This window comes from Crinia signifera, chromosome 12 (genome assembly GCF_055691185.1).
Source record: "Crinia signifera chromosome 12, ASM5569118v1, whole genome shotgun sequence".
NCBI lineage: Eukaryota > Metazoa > Chordata > Amphibia > Anura > Myobatrachidae > Crinia > Crinia signifera.
Window position 1 is genome coordinate 25180071 of NC_139228.1, and position 24175 is coordinate 25204245.

A 24175-nucleotide genomic window follows, 5' to 3' on the forward strand; every position below is an offset into this window, starting at 1 on the left:
GCCACGCCCCCACATTTTTAGAACAAATTCATTATATAAACTAAATTTAGGGCAGAAGAAAATTGATAAGGGCTTTGTGTCACTTTATAGCCCATAGGCTAAAAGTGCGCACCAGCCGCTTGCTGCCTTTTTCTATGGGGAAAAAAAATCACAACTTTAAAGGGTTATTCCTCAACAACCTGACCACTTATCGTTATGCTGTGACCTTATATTACATCAACATCACACATCACCCTATAGCAAGACAACTGAACCATCTTATCACATATGTCTCTACAGTGGCGTAAGTTTGTTCCAGTTGCCCGGAGGCAAGATATATATTGGTGCCCCCCCCCCCCCACACACACACACACACACACATACGTACACACACAACCCCCTATATAACCTTATATAAAATATATATATTCTGTTCAGCATATAGATAGATCGATCGATAGATAGATAGATAGATAGATAGATAGATAGATAGATAGATAGAACATGTATATATATTTCAGAACTCAGCCACAGAAGCAATATCGTTGGCTTTTGAATAACTGATTTAAACTTCCAGGGAGAGGTGCCCCTTTGGGAGCGGGAGCCCGGCGGTAGATGACTCCATTGCCTCCCAGAGTTCTGCCTCTGTGTCTCTACATGAAAGGAACACTGAATACCGCTTTCACACTGCCAAAATGTTTTAAAAAACGGTATATTTAAACAGTATTTAAAACGGGTCTGAGCCTTCACATTGCGATAGATTACCATTTTAAATACCGTTTAAGTACCATTCACATCAGTCAACCCGTTTAATCCCCTGAACACGTTTCAAGGCAGAAAGCAGGGGACAGCCTATGACAGGTCTGTAATCTGTTGTTTTTACTAAATACCGTTTCAGAGCCATTCTCACTGCATAAAAACGTCTTTGTAGGACTCTGCTTTTTAAACGTTTTGAAATACCGGTTATCTTTAACCGGTAAATCAACTCTGGCGCTTTCCCACTGCAGCCTTAAATGTTTTGAAAGGGGAAAAAAATGGCAATATACCGTTTAACAAGTGCAGTGTGAAAGGGGTATTACATACACTTTTCTTACCTGCCTATCCTGATGAGCCATATGTGATACGATTACCACACTCTCATGCCTTTGTACAAGAAATTTCTAATAACTTTAAATCTAAGGTACATGAGGCTTGTTAATTGGTAAAGATTTATTACATTTCTGGGCAAGGTTTTGGTATAATCTTTCCCTTTTGGGCATCTAAAGGGTACATCAGAGTGCATGTGTGCATCCTGATAAAGCTGCGTGGCCATAGCCCAGCCAAACGCATTGTGCCTGAACTGGGCCATGTGGATTCAAGCTTCTGTATACGTTCTGGAGTGCTTCACCGTCCACTGGTACAAGGCCTGCAGCGCTGGGCTGCCGCGTGCACTATACCTTCAGCGCAGTTCATTTGCCAGTTTCCTGCTAAGAAGCTGCTGCTCTAGCATTGTCTGGTAACCCTTACTGCTAATTATTGGCATAGTACTATGGACATACGTTGTAGAGTCCTAATCCAGTATTTAGTACTATAGAGTGACACCAGTGGCACTGTTATGGTATCATTTCCCTAATACATAATATTCATTCATGGTTTTTAACTAAATCTTTTTTTAAGTACAGTGCTTGAATTGTCGACATGAATTGGGTCAATCACTGAATGTCGACATGGCTTAGTTCGACACTTGGAATATGTTGCCATACCTAAGGTCAACATGGATGGAGATTCGACACAAGCATTAGGATGACAATGGCTAGGTCAACAGTCAAAAGTTGACACCCATGTCGACCTAATCCATGTAAGCCAACAGTAGTCGACACAATGCATGTTGACATTTGGTGTGTCGACCCAATGACGTATACCATCCATCTATAGGGGTTATTCAGACTTGATAACAAATGATAATTCTGTCTCTATAATAACCTCATTCTAATAACAAACACTTATAAATCTATATTAATTTTGTGTAATAATTCACTGATTTAAAAGTGACAAAAGGTTGACACAAAGCAAAAGGATATGCTTATGGTCGACGGGAGTTTTTCATGATTTTTTTTTCTTCAAAACTGGACTTGTTCTTCTCCATCTATGTGGGCACAGAGTGAGATTATAAAAGTGCGCCGAGCGCAGCAAGACACCGAGTCTGAGGCATGGCGAGCAGATGCGTTACACTAATTGGGGTTGTTGACATATATGCCGACAGACACCACAAACCGTAAAAAAAAATCATGTTGACCTTTTTCATATTGACCATTTTGCTTGTGTGGCCTTTTTACAATGTCAACTTATTGAATGTCAACATTTTTTATGCGAAAACCTTGTGCCTGTTGACCTTAACCCTGTCAACCTAATGATCCGCACCAATGCAGCATCCCTTTGCTGCTGTCCGCAGGCGCTGAATCCATGGTGCAGTTTCCAGAGCTCCCTCCAGGTGGTGCTGAAAGAAAACAGAAACATATGGGCCTGCAACTCACTACAGGGAACATTGCGAGAACAGTCAAAAAAATGTACACGAGAATTACTACGTATTTCTCGAGTATGTACTAATATATATATATATATATATATATATATATATATATATATATATATATATATATGTGGTCACAGTCACATCTAGGCTGGGTGCACTTTAGATAATCCATACAATCCTTCCAATAGAAAAGGCACTCCAGTCGTTTTTTCCAAAGCAAACAATTTTATCAAAAGTGGATATCACCACTTTTGATAAAATCGTTTGCATTTCATTGCAGTGAAATGGGGTCACTTGGCGATGGGCTGCAAGCTGAAATGCATTGATGAATTCATGAACTAAAAACCCCATTATTTATTTGATTATTTGAATGTTAAGGTGAGTTAGTTATTTGTAGTGAGTGCCGGAGTTTTAATGTTAACAGCGGGAGGCACCTCTCCCACTGCCTCCCACCCTCACATGCAGCAGTAAAGGGGGTGGGAGGCAGGGGGAGAGGTAGAAATGATGAAAATAATAAAAGAAGATATATAAATATCTTCTTTTTATTATTTTCATCATTATGCCATCATTTCATCATTATCTGCCTCCCCTGACTGCACGTCCCTGATATATATATATATATATATATATATATACTAGTAAGCCCGCTGAAAGCAAAAGCTTCAAAAGCTAGTTTGCTACCTTCTGTGTTTGTGCATGTGTGAGAAAGAGATGTAGCTTCACTCTGCCAGCAGAAGGCAGTGTTTCGGAGACTAACAGACACTAAGCTATATATATATATATATATATATATATATATATATATATATATATATATATACAGTGGTCGAAGTGGGGCGGTATGGGACGGTATGCCATACCGCCACTTTCATATGGGGGTTAAAAAAAAAAAGGAAGCCTGGCAGCCGCATATCTTTCCTGAGCGGCCCGCCAATGACTGATCGGAGAAAGCAGGCGCCAGGGGTGGGGTGGATGTGCAGTTAGGTTACTGCCCGCCACTAGCTAGAAACAATTTCTCTGAATACCTGCTGCTCCCTCCCTCCTTCTTCAGCACAGCCGCGCAGCTCACCCGCAGTGACAGCGGGGTGAGCCAGGTCCCCGGCGTGGAGGTCAGCAGGGTGACCCAGATGACCTCCGTGCCGGGGACCCGGCTCACTCCGCTGTCACTGCGGCTGAGCTGCGCGGCTGTGCTGAAGAAGGAGGGAGGGAGCAGCAGGTATTCAGAGAAATTGTTTCTGCTGGCCGAAGGGTGACCCGGATGACCTCCGTGCCGGGGACCCGGTTCACTCCGCTGTCACTGTGGGTGAGCTGTGTGACTGTGCTGAAGAAGGAGGGAGCAGGTATTAAGTGAAATTGTTTCTTCTGGCCGAAGGCTTAGGGTGGGGGGCATAGGCGGAGACATCTCTGAAGCAGAGGAAGGAGAGCGGAGAGTGTGCGTCGGCGGGCTGATATGTCCTACACGCCGGGGGAGAGGTGAGCCGGCGGTGATGGAGACAGGGACCAGAGACACCCTCCCAGCCAGTGGCAGCCAAGCGACCGGAGGGGCAACTGAGTGCGGTGGTGTCTGCTGTCTGATGCTCTGGCGGACATCAGAGAACCGGAGTAGACCGCCCACGTATGTGCCCAGCTACTGAGGCAGCAGGCGGCGAGGTGGGGAACGGCAGCATGACCCGGAGCGGGAGTTCGTGACGGGCAGGAGCCTGCAACTTGATGCAGCATCCAGGTATACCCCACCACGCAGTGCCCACTTGCCCACTCTCACCCCTGAACAGTGCCAGCAAGCCGCACACCCAGTAAGGCCACAGCAGTGCATTCCCCACACACCAAGACCCCAGCCTGGTGGTTATCAGTGTCAGCAGGATTCTGGTGAATCCCTCTTGTAGTTAGGGGCCCCATAACCCCCACCAGGAGTTCCAGGGAAGCGGGTAGTGTATCTGGACAAGAGGACACCCCATACGGGGAAGAGTAAAGCTGCCAGACACAAAGGCATTGCGGTGTGCGGCATATGTATAATGGAAATCACGTGTGTGGCATATGGATAATGGGCATCACGGTGTGTGATCTATGTATATTGGGCTCATTATACATATGCCACACACCGTGATGCCGATTATACATTTGCCACACACCGTGATGCCCAATATACATATGTCGCTCTCTTCTTGTCCCCGCTGTCACTCTCTCTGTGTTCCTGCTGTCACTCTCCCTGGGCCTTATTCTAGTTCACTCAGAGGCAAATTCCTTCTTAGCTGGACAAAGCCATGTGCACTGCAGGTGGGGCAGATGTAACATGTGCAGAGAGAATTACATTTGGGTGGGGTTTTTCTTCAAAGTGAGATCTATATTGCAGTGTAAAAATAAAGCAGTCAGTATTTTCCCTGCACAGAAACAAAATAACTCACCCAAAGCTAAATCTCTCTGCACATGTTACATCTGCCCCCCTGCAGTGCACATGGTTTTGTCCAGCTAAGAAGGAATTTGCCTCAAAGAGTGAACTAGAATAAGGCACCCTGTCCGTTTGTCCTTGCTGTCCATGAATTTTGGCTCATACCACGTGGCACAATGTGTAAGGGGCACTAGTATTAGCTAGTATAAGGGGTCCTACTAGTGTGGTATATAAGGGGTATGTGGTATGGTACGCTACACTTAAAGACATGCCCCCTTTTCAGTGGCCACGCCCCCTTTTTCAGAGCGCGCGCGCATAAATAAGTCCTTTGTTTTTCCATACCCCCACTTTCAAATTTCCACTTCGAGCACTGTATATATATATATATATATATATATATATATATATATATATATATATATATATATATAAATGAATGCAGCACTCCAGCGTATATACAGAAGATTCTTATTCGTGAAAAAAATGTAATTTACAGCAATGGTTCAACACTTGCGTGTTGTCCTCAGGCTTAATATACACAGTAAAAAGACCAACCTTAAATAGCCCCCTGTGAGCCGTCTGCCCGCGAAACCCGCTCACGCTGCAGCCGGCGTGTAACTACGTGACGTCAGTAAGATGCGGCCTGTTGCGACCGTAATGTAAACAATATGATCACCACGGCAACGGGAGGCACGGCTTTCAGGCTGTCACGCCGTCAGCACGTTTCCCCAGTCCCCGCAGCGAAATCTGTGTGAACGTGATACATAGTGATATATATTTTACAAATACAAACAACATTGAAACACTGATTACATACAACAGCAAGGTGACTAATTCTCTAGGCAACCTATGCTAATAAACATTCATATAATCCAGCATCTGCCAGATTCCATATCTATGGATATTATTTAAACTGTTAATGGCTGTCAGCATGCATAATAAACATAGTGACTGGTGATGCCTATGTGCCATCCAATTAGACTAAACGCTATATTCAAAATGCCAGCCAAAGGCATCAAATTACCACTAGCATGAATGGTCTACTCACTATCAGAAATTAATGGGCCACCAACTGTAACCACAATCTATGGCCCTTATTCTGGTTGGTGCGGCCGGAGCCGCACACGGTGCTCCGGCCGCACAAACCAATCCCCGCCCACGAGACGGATCGCCACGGCCGTCCGTACACGGACGGCTGGCGATCCGCATAAAAATGGTGGAGGCGTACGCCTCCACCATGGTGGGAGCTGCCCCCTGCATTCGATGGTCGTCGACCATCGAAGGCAGGTCCGCACGCCCCAGCAGCTCCCGCAAGCTGAGACCACACGGACAATCGTCCGTGTGCTAGCTTGTATGGGGGCTGAGAGCTGACATCCGGCGACGTCAGCTTTCCGCCCCCATGAGTTGCGTCATACCCTCATTACCATGCATACGCCCCGCGTTTGCATGGGAACGCCCATGAAACGCGGGGCGTACACATAGGGAAATGAGGGTATGAAGCCCCTCACGCCCCTATACGCCCCCTTTGCGGCGGACGAAATACGTCTGCGGCGAAGGGGGCTGCACATGCGCAGATTGACCTCTGCGCATGTGCAGAATAAAAACATCGGCGGTACGGCCGCACGCGGGCCGTACCGTCCGAACCAGAATAAGGGCCTATGTCAGACCTACTACCTAGTCAATCGTGGTAATTATCATGTCAGATATGGTAAGTATGCTATATCTTGGACCCTACTCCTAATGTTGCCTAGGACTTAAGGTAGCCATACACATGCAGATTTATCTTCAGATCTGGCTGGTTGGAATAAAATCCTGGTTATGGATGAGAGCAAATGACAGTTGACCATTTGCTTGGAATAGCTGGAAAACTGAAAAACTGTCACTCATCCATAACCATGTTTATGTTCTAACCAGCCAGATCTGAAGATAAATCTTACTAGTGTATGGGCACTTTTACACTCAACCTAATGGACCCACAATGGCTGCTAGTGCTTGCTAATGACTCAACCAGCTCAAAAGATGCTAAAACTTACCACTAGAACTCCCACTTAGTGCCAATCTACAGATGGTTATATTTTGGTATTATTCAAATGAGCGCATTTAGGCCTGTTGACTTGTTAAGACCCCTTGGACTGAGGGTGTTGAGTCTCATGATCCAATATGCCTCACGTTGTAATAACCGCAAGCTCCTGTTTCCTCCACGTATGGAGGCTGGCACATGGTCAATCATCCTATAACGGATTGATGTGATAGAGTGACGAGCTTCAAAGAAGTGCCTAGCTACAGGCTGATCACTTTTTTTGGTGTTGATGGCGGATTTAATCGCAGACCGATGTGCGGCCATGCGCTCTTTGAAGGCTCGTTCGGTCTTCCCGATATATGAGAGACCGCATGGACATAAGATCTGATAGACCGTGAATTTTGAATTGCAAGTTAGGGTACAATTAATGGTAAGCGCTTTGCCTGTGTGGGGGTGATATAATTTATCTCCACTGATCATAAATTGGCACGTTACACAAGTGCAACGTATACAGCCTAATTTGGTGGAGTTAACAGATGTCACTGGTTCTTTATATGTTTTGACTAAAGTGTCACGTAAATTCCTCCCACGTTTTAAACATGGCATTAGAGAAGTGTTCTGTAGCTTCAACTCTTTGTCGTATTGGACCATGTGCCATAGTTTTTTAGTTTTACGTACAATCTGCTCACTCTTGGTGTTGTATGTTTGTACAAATGGAATCATCAGGCTATTTGAAGGAGTTGTTTTTTTAGGGGCCAAGAGAGATTCACGTGGAATTTTTGAGACTTTTTCCCTAGTTGTTCTCAGCTGGTCAGGGTTATACCCCCGTGCTACAAAGTTGCCTACCATTTTATCCATCTGGATCTCAGCATTGGTTGGATCAGAATTGATCCTTTTACATCTTAATAGCTGTGAGTACGGTAATCCGTATATGCTGGACCTCGGGTGGCAACTTGAGTGATGCAGAAAGTTGTTTCTATCTGTGGATTTTGTGAATAAGGAGGTAGAAATAGCACCCTCCTCCACCCTGATACATACATCTAAGAAATGTATCTCTGTTTTACTTGATGTATATGTAAATTTAACAGTACTAGGGCTGTTATTATGCGTTTTAATCACCTGTTCAAGGTCTAGGGGATCACCTTTCCAGAATAGCAGCAGATCATCGATGTAGCGGGTATAGAATACAATTCTACTAATGCGGGCACCCGCGGTGAATTTATTTGATGTGTGGATGTGCCGGACCATACTTGCTTTTCTATATATATATATATATATATATATATATATATATATATATATATATATATATGTATGTATACAGTAGATAAAGTAGTGGCGACTAATGGTTTAAAAGCAGCAATCTGGAACCGGAGATAAATGGATAAATATGTATATAGGCGTTTGGCGTTTAAATGGTATATAAAAAAAGGTATTTATTTAAATCAAAAAGATAAAAGGATATTATATAGAAAAAAAACTTTTTACAATAAAACAATTTGGACATTAATAATGCTGTAAAAAGTAGTAATAAAGTGCTTAGCTCAAATATATGGTTGGAGGCTAGGATCACCCAACGCATTTCGTTATATATATATATATATATATATATATATGGTGAATTGCTTAAATTGAGCAGGAAGAACAAGTCCAACAAGGCATAGGGGTACATTAACTAAAGCTTCTTAAACTGAAAATAGATTCTATAATTTTCTTGGATGCAATAGGTAAATGATAGACAGAATCTGATTGGTTGATGAGTAACTGTGGCGGCCAGGTTGCACCTCCTGCCAACTGCAGCTCCTACCTGAGCAGCGCCACTACCTCCAGCAGAGGATTCTCCACCTCAGCAGGGTGCACTGTGGCCGTTACTATGACAGTGAGGAATAGGGCTGTCATCAGCGAGGCTGGTCCTATCAGTACTGGAGCGTAGACAGGACCCCAGCCAGGTCTGCCCCTCCACCTTGCATCCACCAGACCAGGATCCCCCAGGGCTGATCCTCCACTCTGCCTCGCATGCCACAGTCAGCTGGTTACATACAGCTACACAGCCTCCTCCTTCCCCTGGCTGTTGGAACCCATCAAGGAGAAAGTGAGTGAGATAGGGCGCGATTAGGCTGTGCTCCTCCTTACTATCTGTAATGGGGTTGCTCCATCCCTGGATTACAGATTTTAAGCTCCATTCTCCTGCCATACTGATATTTCTGCAATGCAGGATAATATTGTCAGGTGATCACATTAGATGTGCCCAGAAAAGTGGCATTATTTCCAGTGAATGGGTGTGCCTCTAATGGAGGTGCAGGGCCTCTTATCACGGCCTCTATTTTTCAGTGCTTTAGGGACATGCCCAGCCCTCCGTGAGCAATGTGTTATTATAATGATGCCCGGTACTTGTGTAATATCTGGGCGCCCGATTTTTTGATTGCATGCCTTAACTTAAGGCATACAATCAGATGCGATTAACCCGATTTTTTTTTTTTGGGGAAAAATCGTGTCGATCGCATCGCATGCGACCAAATGGCATGCGATGCGATCGACCCAATTTTTACATTGGATCCAATGTTAAATGGTCCCTGAGACCCGATTTTACATTGGGTCCAATGTTAAATGCCCCCCAGACCCCATTTTTTATTGTATACCCACCCTGTTCATACCCCCACTATGCAAGTGGGCATGGAGTTGATTTCATATAGTGTGGCGAGCGCAGCGAGCCACCGAGCCCGGATTACTTAACATGTATTCCACGTCCCCTCGCCACGCTTCGGGCACTATATAAAATCAACTCCATGCCCACATGGATAGTGGGGGTATGAACAGGGTGGGTATACAATAAAAAAATGGGGTCTGGGGGGCATTTAACATTGGACCCAATGTAAAATCAGGTCTCAGGGACCATTTAACATTGGATCCAATGCAAAAATCGGGTCCATCGCATCGCATGTGATCGACTCGATTTTTCCGACCCGATGAAAAAATCGGGCGCCCAGATATTACACAAGTACCTGATGCCCTGAGCAGCTGGGCAGCTCCTGGAACCCCTCCCCGCACTGCAGGGGCTGGCTGGCAGATTTTAGCCTGGGGGGCAAGTCCAGAGCACTGGCCCATAAGTAACAGTGCATTGTTGAAGGAGGCAGAGCTGCTTGCCTATGGCAGTGAGAGTGGCCACAGCTGCCACACTGACAGCCTCCTACAGCCAGCCTAGTATATGATGCAGGGGAGCTAGTGACACTGCCCCCTCGCCTAGCACGCCATTGTCGTGTGGCTCTGGGTTAACTGAGCTTCTGCGCATGCGCAGAAGCTCCAATTGTGGCAGCCAAGGTTTGATATGTATCCGCCCGGCTTGGTAGGAGAATGGCCACTGAGGGGTGCGGGACACGGCACAGTGGAAATTTGCCCGGCTTCCCAATCCGCCTCTGCCACAGGCTGTTTACCTGCATAAAAAAGGTAATTCTGCCATGACACCACAGGCTGCTCCCCCTGTATAATAATAATGCCATGACACCACAGGCTGCTCCCCTTGTATAATATAAAAGTAATGCCATGACACCACAGGCTGCTCTCCCTGTATAATATAATAATAGTAATGTCATGACACAAATTATTATACAGGGGGAGCAGCTTGTGGTGTCATTGCATTATTATACAGGAAACAGCAGAAATATAGTTTTTTTATGTGAGTTTAATTCTCACTTACTTACTGTATTTTTCTCCCTCCAGTCCTGCGGCTCCCAGAATTTCACTTTCACTTGCTGCGGGGGTTCCTGCTGCGGCTGCGGCCCCCCGACTCGTCCAGCCTGCCTTCCTTCCTCTGCAGACGCGTGGGTGGGAGGCGTCATCGTCATGACGTCCACACCCAGCGTCTGCCGCCCGGGGATCAGAGGGAACAGGCGGCCGGGCCCTCCTCCAAGTAGCCGTGGAGGCCGGCGGCCATGTTCCTGTGGCCGCAAACTCAGACATCTTTTAAAAGACTACAGGAACATGGCCGCCGGCAGTGCAAAAACGGTAAGGCGGCCGCGGCCCGCAGCACACCTGCCAGAGCGGCCTGGGGGGCAGATGGCACCCTGCCCCCCAGCCCAGCCTGCCCCTGCCGCACTGTTAGATGCCATGCACATTGGCGAGGTGTAGGTATGTCGGGAGACTTGACTATGGGCCTTATTCTGATCGGAGCGGCCAAACGTGCGTACGTTCGCCATTACCGCACGCTAGCCGTACGCGGCCGTTGGGGTTAAGTCCACCCACAAATCAGCCGCTTACGTATGGGCAGAAATACCGTAGAAGGGGAGTGGTGTACAAATGAGCGTACGGCAACGTACGCGGCCGGCCCAGCCCTTACACTCCGACAACTGGCGTACAACTGAGCGTACGGCGCCGTCTACGGCCGTCTCTCCTCCGTCTCCCCACCGACTTCTTGCGGAGATCTGAGCGTACGCCAGTTTGCACGGACGGGTCCCTATTGTTTTCAATGGAAAACTCAGCTTATGTCACCGCTCGTTAGAGTGAGCGTACGTCCGTGCACGCTGGCATACCCTTCACATATATGGATCTGCAAATCTTGCCTCTCAACTACTAATCTGACAATTGATTAATTAATCTATTTGTTATTCAATTATTGTTTTCTATTAACTCAATAGAAGATTGTGTGCAAAATAGTGGGCATGGGCTTCAAACATTGCTGAAACATCCTTTGTAGGTGTTAGATGTGGTTTATGTTATTGTATCCTAAATACAAAACCTATGTTAGTATTAGAGTGAAGACGTTGACACATGTCGACTTGTGTAGATTGAGTGTGCTACTGCGTAAAGTCTATGAAAGCAGGTAGTGAATATGTCTGTTTAGCAAATACCTACCTTAGCGTATAAAAAGAATCTTACCTTAAATTAAACAAACCTTTAAATGTGGAGAAGTATAGAAACATAAGCTTCCAATGTGTTTGCGTGCTGCATGTGTGGCTTGCAGGCAGTGAAATCATGGTTTGGAGTTAATAGACTGCAGCATTGCTTATTACATTCAGGTGTATGTGTTTGAGTAGTAATCAGCGTTAATTAGCCAACTCAGGCGCACGCTGGCATGCGGTATCTGTAGGGGTGGTTTTAGCTGGCGGTTGGCGGCCGCCTGTTTGGTGTCCGAAACGAACGGTGCCTTAGTCTATCGTGCGGTAGTAGCACCGCTCATTTTGGGTGCACACCCCCGTGTACGCCCATATTTACGCCCATTTTCCCTCATTATTTCGGCCGCTCCCATCAACACGCCCCTATGCCGCCCCATTACCCGTACGCTCGCGTACAGGTTTTTTCGCACGTTGAGACACCGGCCGTAAGCGTTGTGGAGTGTTCGCGCCGGCGCATTAGCGTATCTGCACATGCGCAGATCGTAAAAAACCCCGGGACGTACGCGTACGGCCCGGACGCTCCAAGCAGAATAAGGCCCTATATTTCCAGGTGGCTGGGAGGGTCACTCCATTTTCAGGAGCCTCCCTGTGGATCTGGGAGAGCAGGCATGTTTAGGTTATTACTTGGCTGAAATGAACAAAGTGATGGAACACCGCATGTGCCACTTTTAAATGTTTGTTTTAACCTTTGTTTTACAAAAGTGATATGAAATGCAAAATGTGCCCCATTAAGACACGAGCTTCTGAAGCTCGGAACGGATGCAAAGTCTTTTAGCGGAGTGTAGGGGAAGATGTATCAAATCAGGGGTGCCTCAGGTTGGTGGTCCAGGATCAAGTCAAATTATTTATGTTCCAAGTGATAGGCAAAACCAGTGCTTGAGAATGCCCATTGTAACGTGGACAATCAGAAGTGCAACCTTGTTCTTCACCACATAATTGACCCTCAGGATGATAGGTAGGTACAATGTATTTATACCCCTTTCACACTTGCAAAAATATCCAGGGTTTTTGCACATGAACGCGCATAATCCCGGGATTTCGCTCAGTGTTAAAGGGTCTTGTCACTGCATCCCGTGTTCAGCATTCCGGGATTTCTACCCAGGTCCTGAGTGTGAACAGGTATTCCAGGTCAGCCTGACTCAGATCCCTTTCACTGCAGTAAAAATGCGCCGCTGGGAGGTGCTGACTTCTCCCAGCGCCACCCCGGCCAAGCCTCCAGATGACGCCACCTGCCCGACTTCATTCCGGGTCGGGTGGCCATTGTGAAAGCACTTGCAAGCTGGGTCGCACCCAGAACTTAGAACCCAGCTTGCAAGTGTGAAAGGGGTATTATTTGTTTTCTTTAAAATGTATCCATAAAGAATACGTTTATCCTAGGGGGCCAAGAAAAAAATGCTGATGCTCTAGAGCAGGGATGGGGAACCTTGGGCCCTCCAGCTGTTGTTGAACTACACATCCCAGCATACCCCGCAATGGTTTTAGTATGGCCAATTGGCAAAACTGTAGCAGGGCATGCTGGTATGTGTAGTTCAACAACAGCTGGAGGGCCACTTGTGTTGGCATAGCTCCTAGACCATTACAACAGAATGGGGCAGAATGGATATATTAAGCCTGGTGAAGTGATAAAGTGGATTGATATAAAGCACCAGCCAATCAGCTCCTACCTGTCAAGTTACAAGCGGAGTTTGAAAAATGTCAGGATCTGATTGGTTGCTGCATTATCACCTTCCACTTTATCACTTCATTAATGTATTTGCCCCAGTGTGTGCTGTGATGTCAATTACTTTCAAAATGTCACCCATCTGTAATTTTCCATATAAAAAGCAGTTCTGAGTGTTGCCACCTGAGGTTGATATCGAGTTACAGCAATACCTGCTGGAATTCTGTATTTAACAATGGTTACGGTGGGAGTACAGAGCGGTTTGGTAAAGTCTAATGTGTATAAATATGTATGGCCAAAGGGACACAAATACATTGTGAGACCAGAGAAGATTCCCCCACGCCTCTATAAATAGCTGTCTCAGGCTGCTGGGGGACATCAGAGAAGAAGGGTCACAGAACAGATTGAGTCTCCTACAAAGTCTCAATTCATGCATCAGAGAGAAGAGAACATTCCTCTTGTTTCTGAAACTCATGTTGTGTAAGAGAAGGCTGGGCACAAATTCTGTATCATAAATGATCATTCTAAATAGAAATGTAACTGGAAGTCTTCCCCGCAGTGTTATGGCTTTTATACCTTCTAGTGATTCGGAGGAAGATAAATCCCCAGCTTCTGCCAATTTGTGGTTATAAACACTCACTGTCAGCTCTTTGGCCTAGCGCGTTTAAAAAAATAGCTAAAAAAAATGAAATGCGGAGTTTGTCTAATAGTTTATAAATAATTAACATATATTGATCTCATTAATATAAATAAAATATGTTCCCTCATCACTATTCTGCCACCTTAGTCTTAGAATAATAACGTAGCCCCGAAATTTGCTCAATTAGCCCAAATGCGGCCACATACTTCATAAAAATGTGGCAGTCCATCGACTACAAAACCATGGCCTTAATGTGGCGCTGGTCTGATCCCCATGCTGCTACAATACAGAGTTCAACTAGTCAGCATCAGTGAGGTTGGGCGATAGTCAACTCAGAGTCATCATTCAAGGTCATCCTAGAGGTGTTTGCTGGGGTTGAGGTCAGGAGGACTCTGTGTAGGTTCAACAGGTTTTTCTAGGACAAATCTTTTTTTGATGGACCTCACTTCATGCATGGGGACACTGTCATGCCGAAACAGGAAAGAGACTACCAAAACTGTTACCACAAACCTCAAACTTCATAATCCTCTAGGATATCATACTGTACTGTAGCTTTAGGCCAGAGGTGGTCAAACCAGTCCTCAAAATTTACTGTTCATGTTTTCCAGGCCACCTGTGAATAAGTAGAATGTGTCGGTTAGGAACGAAGGCGGCAGGTTTGAAAATGTGACAGTTAATAATAACTGAACCTGTGCATCAGAGCTAGGTGGCCTCTAAAACGTGACTTTGTATCGACTGCACCTGTGCACCAACTAAATGGTCAGGAAAATGTGACCTGTTGGTAGATCTTGAGTATCGGGTTGGCCAGCCCTGCTCACTTGAATGATGGAGCCCATGACAAACCATGAAAATAGCCCCAGAATATTATTACTCCTCCACCGGACCTTACAGATACCACGAAGCATCGTGACTCTCGTGTTCTCCCGGCATTTACCAAACCTAGATTCGCCCATTAGACGGTGACATTTGACTCCGCTGCTCGAAGTCCAATAGGAGAGTAGCAAACAAGGACAATTTTTACCCACACTTCTGTGCATGGCGGTCTCATCCTGTGAGCTTGTGTGGCCTACCACTTCAGCTCTGAGCTGTTCCTAGTTGCTGCTTTGTCAAAATTTACATGCAAACATTTTTATTCACCATAATGGCCTGTAATGTATACCTTATATAGGAAATATAGGGTGAAATGTAATAGGGTGAGAGAAACAAAGTGAGAGACTTGGGAAGAAATCTCCAGGTTTTTTTTAAAGCGGCAATCCTTTACGCTGCAAAATCAAACTGGTTTTGCAGTGTAAATGATTGCCACTTTAAAACAACTGGAGATTTTTTACCAAATCTCTCACTTTATGAATCTCTCATCCTATTAAATTTCACCCATAATCTTTTTTTATTTACACAACACATTTTATTTGAATTTATATAACAATATATTTTGCACATCTCCCACATAGATGTTGGCCCTCAAAGGGTTAAGTTAATGCACCGGTTAGCAATCGTTGTGGCTGAATTGGCCAAACACACTCATTGGGTGTCCACATATTTGTGGCCATTTAGTGTAATGTATGTATGTATGTAGGTATGACTTGTGCCTATGTTTACAGCACAAACCGCTGTACAATAAGCATATATGGAAAGCACTGTGCAGAACGTACCACCGTGCAAAGGATTATAGTAACTTATAAATATAATGGGCGGGATTCTCTAAAATCCGCAGCCCTCTTCGCCCGGCATCGCATTTCTAATGACCGCATATTCTCTAAAATATGCGGTCATTAACGCAAGGGACAGCTCTTGCGGTAAGAGCTGTCCCTTGCGATGCGGCGCCATTGCTGGACTTCCGGGTCTATGACCCGGGAGTCCGTCTGCGCATGGGCAGACAGACGCGCCGGCCGCAGGGCATGCTGGGAGGGATCCGTGACGGATCCCTCACACACCGCTGCGGTAAGAAGCCCATAGGCTTCTGCAGGGAACCGCCAGCTTTTGCTGGCGATTCCCTCCGCAGCGGTGACACTGCGGAGGGGGGTTAGAGAATACAGAAATGCGGTAAAAGCCCCAATAACGGGGTTTTTACCGCATTTCTGTAATAGAGAATCTCGCCCAATGTCTTTACTTGTTTACTTGACAAGATTGTTTTGAACATTTTTTGGGGCCAAAATAATTTATTTATGGTATATCGCATGGCCAAATAGGAAAACTGTAACAGGCCATGCTGGGATGTGTAGTTCAACAACAGCTGGAGGGCCAAAGGTTCTTCATCCCTGGTAATAAAGGAATAGACTGACAGTGACATAGTCGACATTGGCAAAAAAGCAGACGTGGAAACGGTCAACGCATGAAAGTTCTTGGTTCACGTTCTTGGTGCAAATTTGTAGATTTCAGCATGTAGTCACCAAACTACTGTACTCGTCATGGCTCACTTTGCTTGCCGCACCTCGCTCGTCACACTTTACCGTTCCCAACCAGAGTCCTTGTGGTTACTAAAAGATGTGAAAGTCCCAAAAAAAAAGAGAAAAAGTCCCAAAAACTGGTGTCGACCTTTCCATGTATAAACCACTAACCAGTCAACCTTTTGCTTGTGTCAACTTTTTGTCTATGTCGAGCTTGTGCATTTATCCATATCCTTGACGCTGTCAACAAATTGACCGGAAACCACATCATTTCGCATTCTTCATCCATATTCCGCAATAAAACAGAACCAACCTCAATTTCTCAGTGGGGACGGCTCCCACTGTGCGGTACAGTAACACTTCCTGACCTGGCACTGAAACATTACCACTGGGCTATGCTAAACGTCTACATTACAGGCCCTTATAGCTGATATCCCTATGGGGTTTGCCGACACTACAATGTTTGGGCAGAACAATATATAGTATTCCAAGTAGGCGGCACTCACACAGGCTTTGATAAAATAAGTCCTTTAATGGTCCGACAGTTTCGGGGTTCCCCCCTTCGTCAGGGACAGCAGCACATCAGTGCTCATACAAACAGACATATAAATACCCACCACAAATACCCCCGCCCCCATAGCACATTGATTATGCATACAGGACTCACCTGCCGAATCGCCATGACACACCACGCCGTTACCGGAAGTCCTCCGAGCTCCTGATCACTTCCGCCTTTGGTTGGCGGAGTGTACATGCCCGGTTGGCGGAAGCTGCTAGCAAACCGGACTGACGTCTGCACACACAGCTGGACCGGGAGCTCGGAGGACTTCCGGTAACGGCGTGGTGTGTCATGGCGATTCGGCAGGTGAGTCCTGTATGCGTAATCAATGTGCTTTGGGGGCGGTGGTATTTGTGGTGGGTATTTATATGTCTGTTTGTATGAGCACTGATGTGCTGCTGTCCCTGACGAAGGGGGGAACCCCGAAACTGTCGGACCATTAAAGGACTTATTTTATCAAAGCCTGTGTGAGTGCCGCCTACTTGGAATACTATATATATATATATATATATATATATATATATATAAATATATATATAAATATATATATATATATATATAATATAATATAATGAGGGGACTGCACCACAAATGCAGCATACAGTATGATCCCTGCAACTGTGTCCGGGGCAATATTCAGCCAGTGACTGCGTTCGTGATTGGATGATCAGGATCTGTATTCTTTTACTAATAAAGGTTATATGTCCAGATATCTGTGCATTGACGCTGGGTGACAAAAGTTGGGTATTGGGGGGTGGGGTGTGGGGTGTGGCGGGGGGGGAGGCGTCAAAAATGCAGGAGTGTTGTGGTCATTTCCAGGACGTGCTGCAGTCACCGACTGCGTCTTCGGTCAGCATCCCTGGCCCCAACGGCAGACATTCTAAGCGGGATACGGTCGTAAGGTCGACACAATGACGGTCGACATACATTAGGTTAACAGGGCTTAGGTCGACACAGAACAGATTGACATGGCTAAGGTCGACAGGGTTTGGAAGGTTGACACAAGCATTAGGTGAACAATGGAAAGGTCAAAAGGTCGACACGAGTTTTTCATGTTTTTTTTAATCCCAAATTTCTACGTATGTCGACACGGACACCGTATCAGTGTACCGTGTACCCTTGCATGGCTCCCTGCGCATGGCACACTATTATATTCTCCCTCCGCGGCATAGTGGATGGTAGGGAATGAAATACCATTGGGGGGAAAAAATGCTAATGCTTGTATCAACCTTACAAAACCTGTCGACCTCAGCCACTTCAACCTATTTTGTGTGTCGACATGAGTTTTTCACCCCCCCCCCCCAAAAAAAACAGGCGGTATATCATACCCTAACATCCACTACGGCAATGGAGGGAGAATATAATAGGGGGCTGAGCACAGCGAGGCACCGTGCCCGAAGTGCCTTCCGACTCTGTCAACGTTTTTCATGTGTCAACAAAAGCCAGGTCGACCTTCATAGTAGGAACCCTATGACCCATACCCTTCTAAGCAAAAGGTACAGATCACTACGTACAGTCACAGCTGCTGTTCAGGAGAGAGGGGTCTGTAGATCTCTCCAAAAACATAAACATATTACAGAAACGTTCTGAACAGCGCTAAATCTCACCGAATCCATTCAACAACAAGATTTCACTAAAAGGAATATTCAATTGATAAAAAGGAAAAACACATTCCTTAATCATGTACATGTAACAGAAAATATCAGTTCAAATATACACAACCCCGATAAATACTTGCGGGAGTGTATGTGTGGCACCTTTCCCACACCCCCCTTCTGCTCCTGAGGAAGGTGTGGGGTTGCCAGACCGAAACGCGTTGAGCTTGCTCACCAAATATATTCCCCATCCAGTTCCAGACCAGCGAGGTCATGTTGCACCGTCTGTGATTATTACAGCACTTTACTGCAAGGAGATCTTGCTAATTCAGATGACATCACGTGGACTCTGACCGACACTGGGTAAATAATACATTGCCCGGAACTTTTTTCCTTCATTAATCGTTTAAACATATGATTCATGAAATCGGAGGAAGCCATGCATCAGCACACCATCCTACCCCTCAATGCAAGAGGTGCCATTGGCACACACACTGCCACTAGTAATTATCGGGGTTGTGTATATTTTAACTGATATTTTCTGTTACATGCTTAAGGAATGTGTTTTCCCTTTTTACCTATTAAATATTCCTTATAGTGAAATACGTACTGTTATTCTAAGCAACCAAAGTGGTCCGATGGTGCGTCCGATTATCGAACCTGCCACTAGGTGAGGGAAGGGCACCACAGGGTTGGTAGCTGAAGGATTCCGCTATGCCAGCCCAACACTCCAATGTGCGCGTGAGGCACGGGCCTAGGGGTGGCACAGCACATGTTAAGGGCGGCAGCCAGCAGGGATGTTTTTACAGGGGGGACAAGCTGTGCAGCTGCACGAAGCGCCGCACAGCTCATCCTGGTCTACGGCATCTCAGCATCAGCGGGCTGAGGTGCTGCTTGCTCCCGGACCAAGAGCTGCGCCGGATCCGGGGCTGCTGCGGACAGGAGAGGAGCTGGCAGCAGCCTGACTGACATGTCCAGGGAGCGGAAGCTGGACAAGTGAGAGCTCGCTGGCGGCATCATGTGCGTCACATCGGATGTAGCTTATGAGCCGCACCCCTCCTCCTGCATGCACACACACTCCCGCTGTCATCCGCTCCCCGAGTGTCCGCCTGTGCGCACTATGGGCTGCCGCTCGCTCCCTCAGCCTGTCAGGGTGCGCGACCCGGCTTCTAGCTCTCACCGCTATTGCCGCTGCTGCCGCCCGGGTTTTTCAGCCCTCTCCCTGCCTGCCCTTGATTGCTGCGGAGGAGGAAGAGGAGCGCGGTGTCCTGGCTGCCGGTGCCTGAACAAGAGTAAAAGGTAACTCCGGGGAGCGGCCCTCTTGATCTCCCACCCTCCACTCTGACCTATTTTAAAAATCCCAAATAGGTCCTCCCTCCGGCTCCAGGGGGCGGACCCCACTTGGTCCCAAACCCCAAATAGACGAACCATATGCAGCTACAGCTACGGCTTACGATGTGGCAGCAAGACCACAAGAACGGTAGAGGAACATCCGCAGTACCCCGAAATAAAGAGACACACCAACATATCTGACACTTGTGTTATATTCTATGTACCAGAGTGTATAAATAATGTGACATAACACAGGTAGATCGGAGAAAACAGATAAAAGCTGGATAAACAGTAAAATCATCAGTAAAACAATACACTGATAAACAGCTTATTCTTTTTACCCATTCAGCTGCCAGAGACACTCTGATCCCCTTTACACAGCAGCAGCAGGACTCAGCCCAAAAGCGGAATGTCCCAATTCTCAACAGGAAAACAGGGGAAGCTAGGTAAGGGGGCGGGACTGTAAGAAACTTCCTCCCAAAAGTCATAAAATCTTCTTGTACCGTACATTTATAGTTAAATATAGACATTTGTTATTTATACAGAAAAATCACTTGAATAAAACTAGAAATTATTTAGTTCCACTAAAAATTCATTTAGATATTGTGTATTTGTAGGTCGTCCAATACTTTACACAATGTTAGTCTTCTCTGGAAGTACCAGATGTATTATTTAAGTGTGAGAAGAAAATGGAGCATGTCAATGTATACACATATATATTTATATATATTTTTGTTCTATAAATTCTCTCATCTTCTCCCTATCTATAAACATTCAAATCAGATCCACTCGGCGGACAGTGTAATCCTGTGGGATTTTTTTTTTTTTTGTAGTTCGTATGTTACAACGTGATTGAATCCTTTTGCATTCAAAAACGGGAATGGCAAATAAAAAATAAAATAATATTAATTACAAAAAGGTGGGGGGGAAAAATAATATATCTGAACGCAAGACTGGCACTGTTACATACTCTCGCTGGTCCTATCTGAACGCAGATAGCTCAGTCCTCCGCACGTCACCCACAAACAGCGTCACCTACAACCGCCTGTATCGAGTCCAGCAGCCAATCGGCAACTTATGAAATTCCATCCCGGGGTTCCCCAAGTTTGTGCGTCATCCGGCTGCTTTGTGCTTCCCCCCGCAGCAACCGCAAACCTCCCCGCAGTGGTGACAGGCTCGTAGAGGGAGGTAGCAGCACATACAGGGGGCAATGACCGATAACGTGACTAAAGCCAGCCATCGCAGGTACAAGTTGTCATCGGAGGTGTCGCAGGAGCAGGGGTCGGAGAATTCGCCCTCGGAATCCGACATGCAGTGGTAGAGCATGCTCTCGGCGCACAGCATGCAGCTGACCTGGTAGATGCACCGGCGAATGGGATCCGGAGCATCCTGGCATTTGCCCCGCCCATTCTCTTCATGGTTAAACCGCTCCTGGCAGTAGACGCACCTAGAGCGCTCCCCATCCTCTTTCTTCCGCTTCTTCAAAGAGGATGTAGGCTGAGTCTTAAAAACTCCAGATGCTTTCTGCTCTTTCAGAGAGTCTCTGCCGTTAGCCGGGGAGTAAAGATAGTTGTTTTTTTTACTGTCTGCCTTGGTGAAAGGAGCGCTGATCTCGTGGTCCTCCCGCTCGGCGTCGTTCCTCCAGATGTCAGGGTGCCGATAATCTGCGTAGCGCCGAATGATGATGTCACGGGGGTTGATACGCACAATTTCGTCTTCATCTTGGAAGCTGACATGTCGCAAGGGTTTCAGGGGAACCTGCAGTGGATGAAAAAAAAAGGTCATGGTATTAAATCACCAAAATGATGGAGCAGTCATTTCTTGGTGTGGAAAACAATGTTTATTATGAAGTTATCATACAATACGGTCAATAATTCTTTGAACGTTGCAGAGAGTTTTCAAGTAATTAACTATTTATAGTGGTAATATTTAGCCCATAGTTGCCTACCCTCCCACATCCTGCAGGATGCTCCCATTTCAGTCATAAATCTCCTGCTGCCCTGCATTGTACTTCTAATCTCCTGAATTCTATAGATTCGGCCAGGGATGCCACTAAGGAGTTTCTTTACAAGGGCAGTGATTAGCTGATCAAAAGTCGCTGCTGGCAACTCTCTTTATCCCCCCCTTGTGGGAACCTTTTGACAGGAGAGAGAGAGAGAGACAGCAGCACAAGATCACACAGGATATTCTGATCTGTGCTGGTGTGCAATCATCCATACTGTGCTGCTGCGAGAGTGACTTAGGGTAAGAAGATGGAGATAAAGTGGGCGGAGATAAAGTACCAGCCAACCAGCTCCAATAATTTTTCCGAACATCGCCTATAACATGGCCATTGGGAGCTGGTTGGCTGGTACTTTACCTCTGTCCAAGGCTTAGTAAGCAGACTCCAAGTTAATTACTAATTTACTACCCTTGCGTCTCCTCACCTGGGTGTGCATGTAAGCTCTCCTGGGATTAAGATTCTCAAATGGAGATGGTCTGATGGCAGAACTTCGGTAGAGCTCATCCGTCGGAATGGAGTCATGATGGAAAAAGGAGTCATTATTTTGAGTGCTGCAATGATCATCTTTGTTCATCTGCAACGGACAGACATAAAAAACGTCATTGTCAAACACAACAGAAGAAAAAGAAGCAACAATAAAATAAATGTTCTTGGGTTAATTCTAATAATACAAAATGATTATCACATGCCTTGCTACGCCATGCATGGACACCAACACATCCTGGACTGAGGAGCTCCATGCCCCATCCACACAACCTACTGGCTGATGAAATGCATGCACATTGCAGATCTAGAATGCACACGATTGCTGTACTAATTGGCCCAATACGGTCTCTGCGCTGTATAAAAAGCTTGATCAATTTATTTAGAACAGGGGTGACCAAACCGGTCCCCGGGATATGCGAACAGGTCATTTTTTCCAGGTCACCTGTGGATCTGTTGAATGTGTCTGTTGGGAATGAATGCAGCACATGTTTGAAAACGTGACAGTTAGTAATGACTGCACCTATGCATAGCTAGGGGGTCTGGGAAATGGGAACTGTTCATAGATCTCGAGGACCGGTTTGGTCAGCCCTGACCTAGAACAATCCACTTTTCGGCAAATATAAATTTGGTGATACTTCCGATATCGCGTTAGCAAATGGACAATGGTTATACTATATAATAGTTTGATATGATGGTGTTTTACATAATATTCTGCTAGTAGATAGCAATAAATTCATCACACAAACGAACAACTAAATGCAACCATCATTCTTGTCTTTGTTATTATTTTGATTATTACTTGTATATGAGTTACATATTAATGTATATGTGCTCTCTGACTAGGGTGGCCTCTGGTCAGATCTTCTGATGCAGACCCCAAAATTTGTGTAAGGTGAAATATGAAAAAGTAAAAAACGTTTCATATGTCGACCATCGCCATGTAACCATGTTTTTGACCATATGAACGTCAACCTAGACATACTAAACCTATAATCCTTATATGTGCAATCAAGGCCCCAGGTCTTTGCCCTAAACAAAAAAGCACGTCACTTCCAGGTTCTTATTGCGCTGTACTCCACCAGCTGAACGTAGACATACAGTAGGGGGATATTGACTGTCGGGACGTCCCGACAGCCGTGACACTGTCCTGCTCTCGGCCTGCTTGACTGATAAATCGACAGGTGGGAATTAATGCCCCGCCTGCCAAGCGCTGAAAAGGGGGCGTGGTCGCGAGAAACTGCCATGGATCGCCGAGATCTGGCCGTGAGCTTGAGAATCCATGGCCGTTCTCGGCAAAACGAGACCGCTTCTGCAATTAAGTCGGGTCCAATCTGCCGAGATGCCTCTTCAATGCTGTCGGGAAAGACAACATTGAATAGGCGCCCGCCGCTAATTCCCCCGTCGGATTGATCAAGTGCAAGTTCCCATTTCCTGGCTATGGCTACAGGCCACTTTAGGTGCTGACTCCTGTATTCCTGTTTTAGACTCATTCTCCTGATTGCTAAACTCACGTCAGCGGCTGCTGAATGCAACAGGATGGATGACGATCCCGGAAACTAATACATTCATTCCCACCATAAAGAGCTGACAATTGCTGGAATGAGAGCGGGTAAGAGTTCTGTGCGTCTGCAGGCGGACTATGGATCTGCAAGTGAGTGGGCAGCAGCATGCCAATGAAGACCCACTTTATAAACAAGGCGACGTTACCATGGAAACTCTCCACGGCGACAC

General features: G+C 46.0%; 1 protein-coding gene across 1 annotated transcript in view; it reads right to left on the reverse strand.

Moving 5' to 3' along the window:
• Positions 1 to 20150: 20150 nt before the first annotated feature.
• Positions 20151 to 24175, reverse strand: part of SPRED1 (sprouty related EVH1 domain containing 1) — a 52718-nt gene continuing 48693 nt past the window's right edge. Inside the window, exons 5-6 of the mRNA XM_083167140.1 lie at positions 22383 to 22532; positions 20151 to 21714 (exon numbers count right to left, since the gene is read on the reverse strand). Coding sequence (XP_083023266.1) covers positions 21070 to 21714; positions 22383 to 22532 — 795 coding nt within the window. The 3' untranslated portion in view covers positions 20151 to 21069. The remainder of the gene's footprint in view (positions 21715 to 22382; positions 22533 to 24175) is intronic.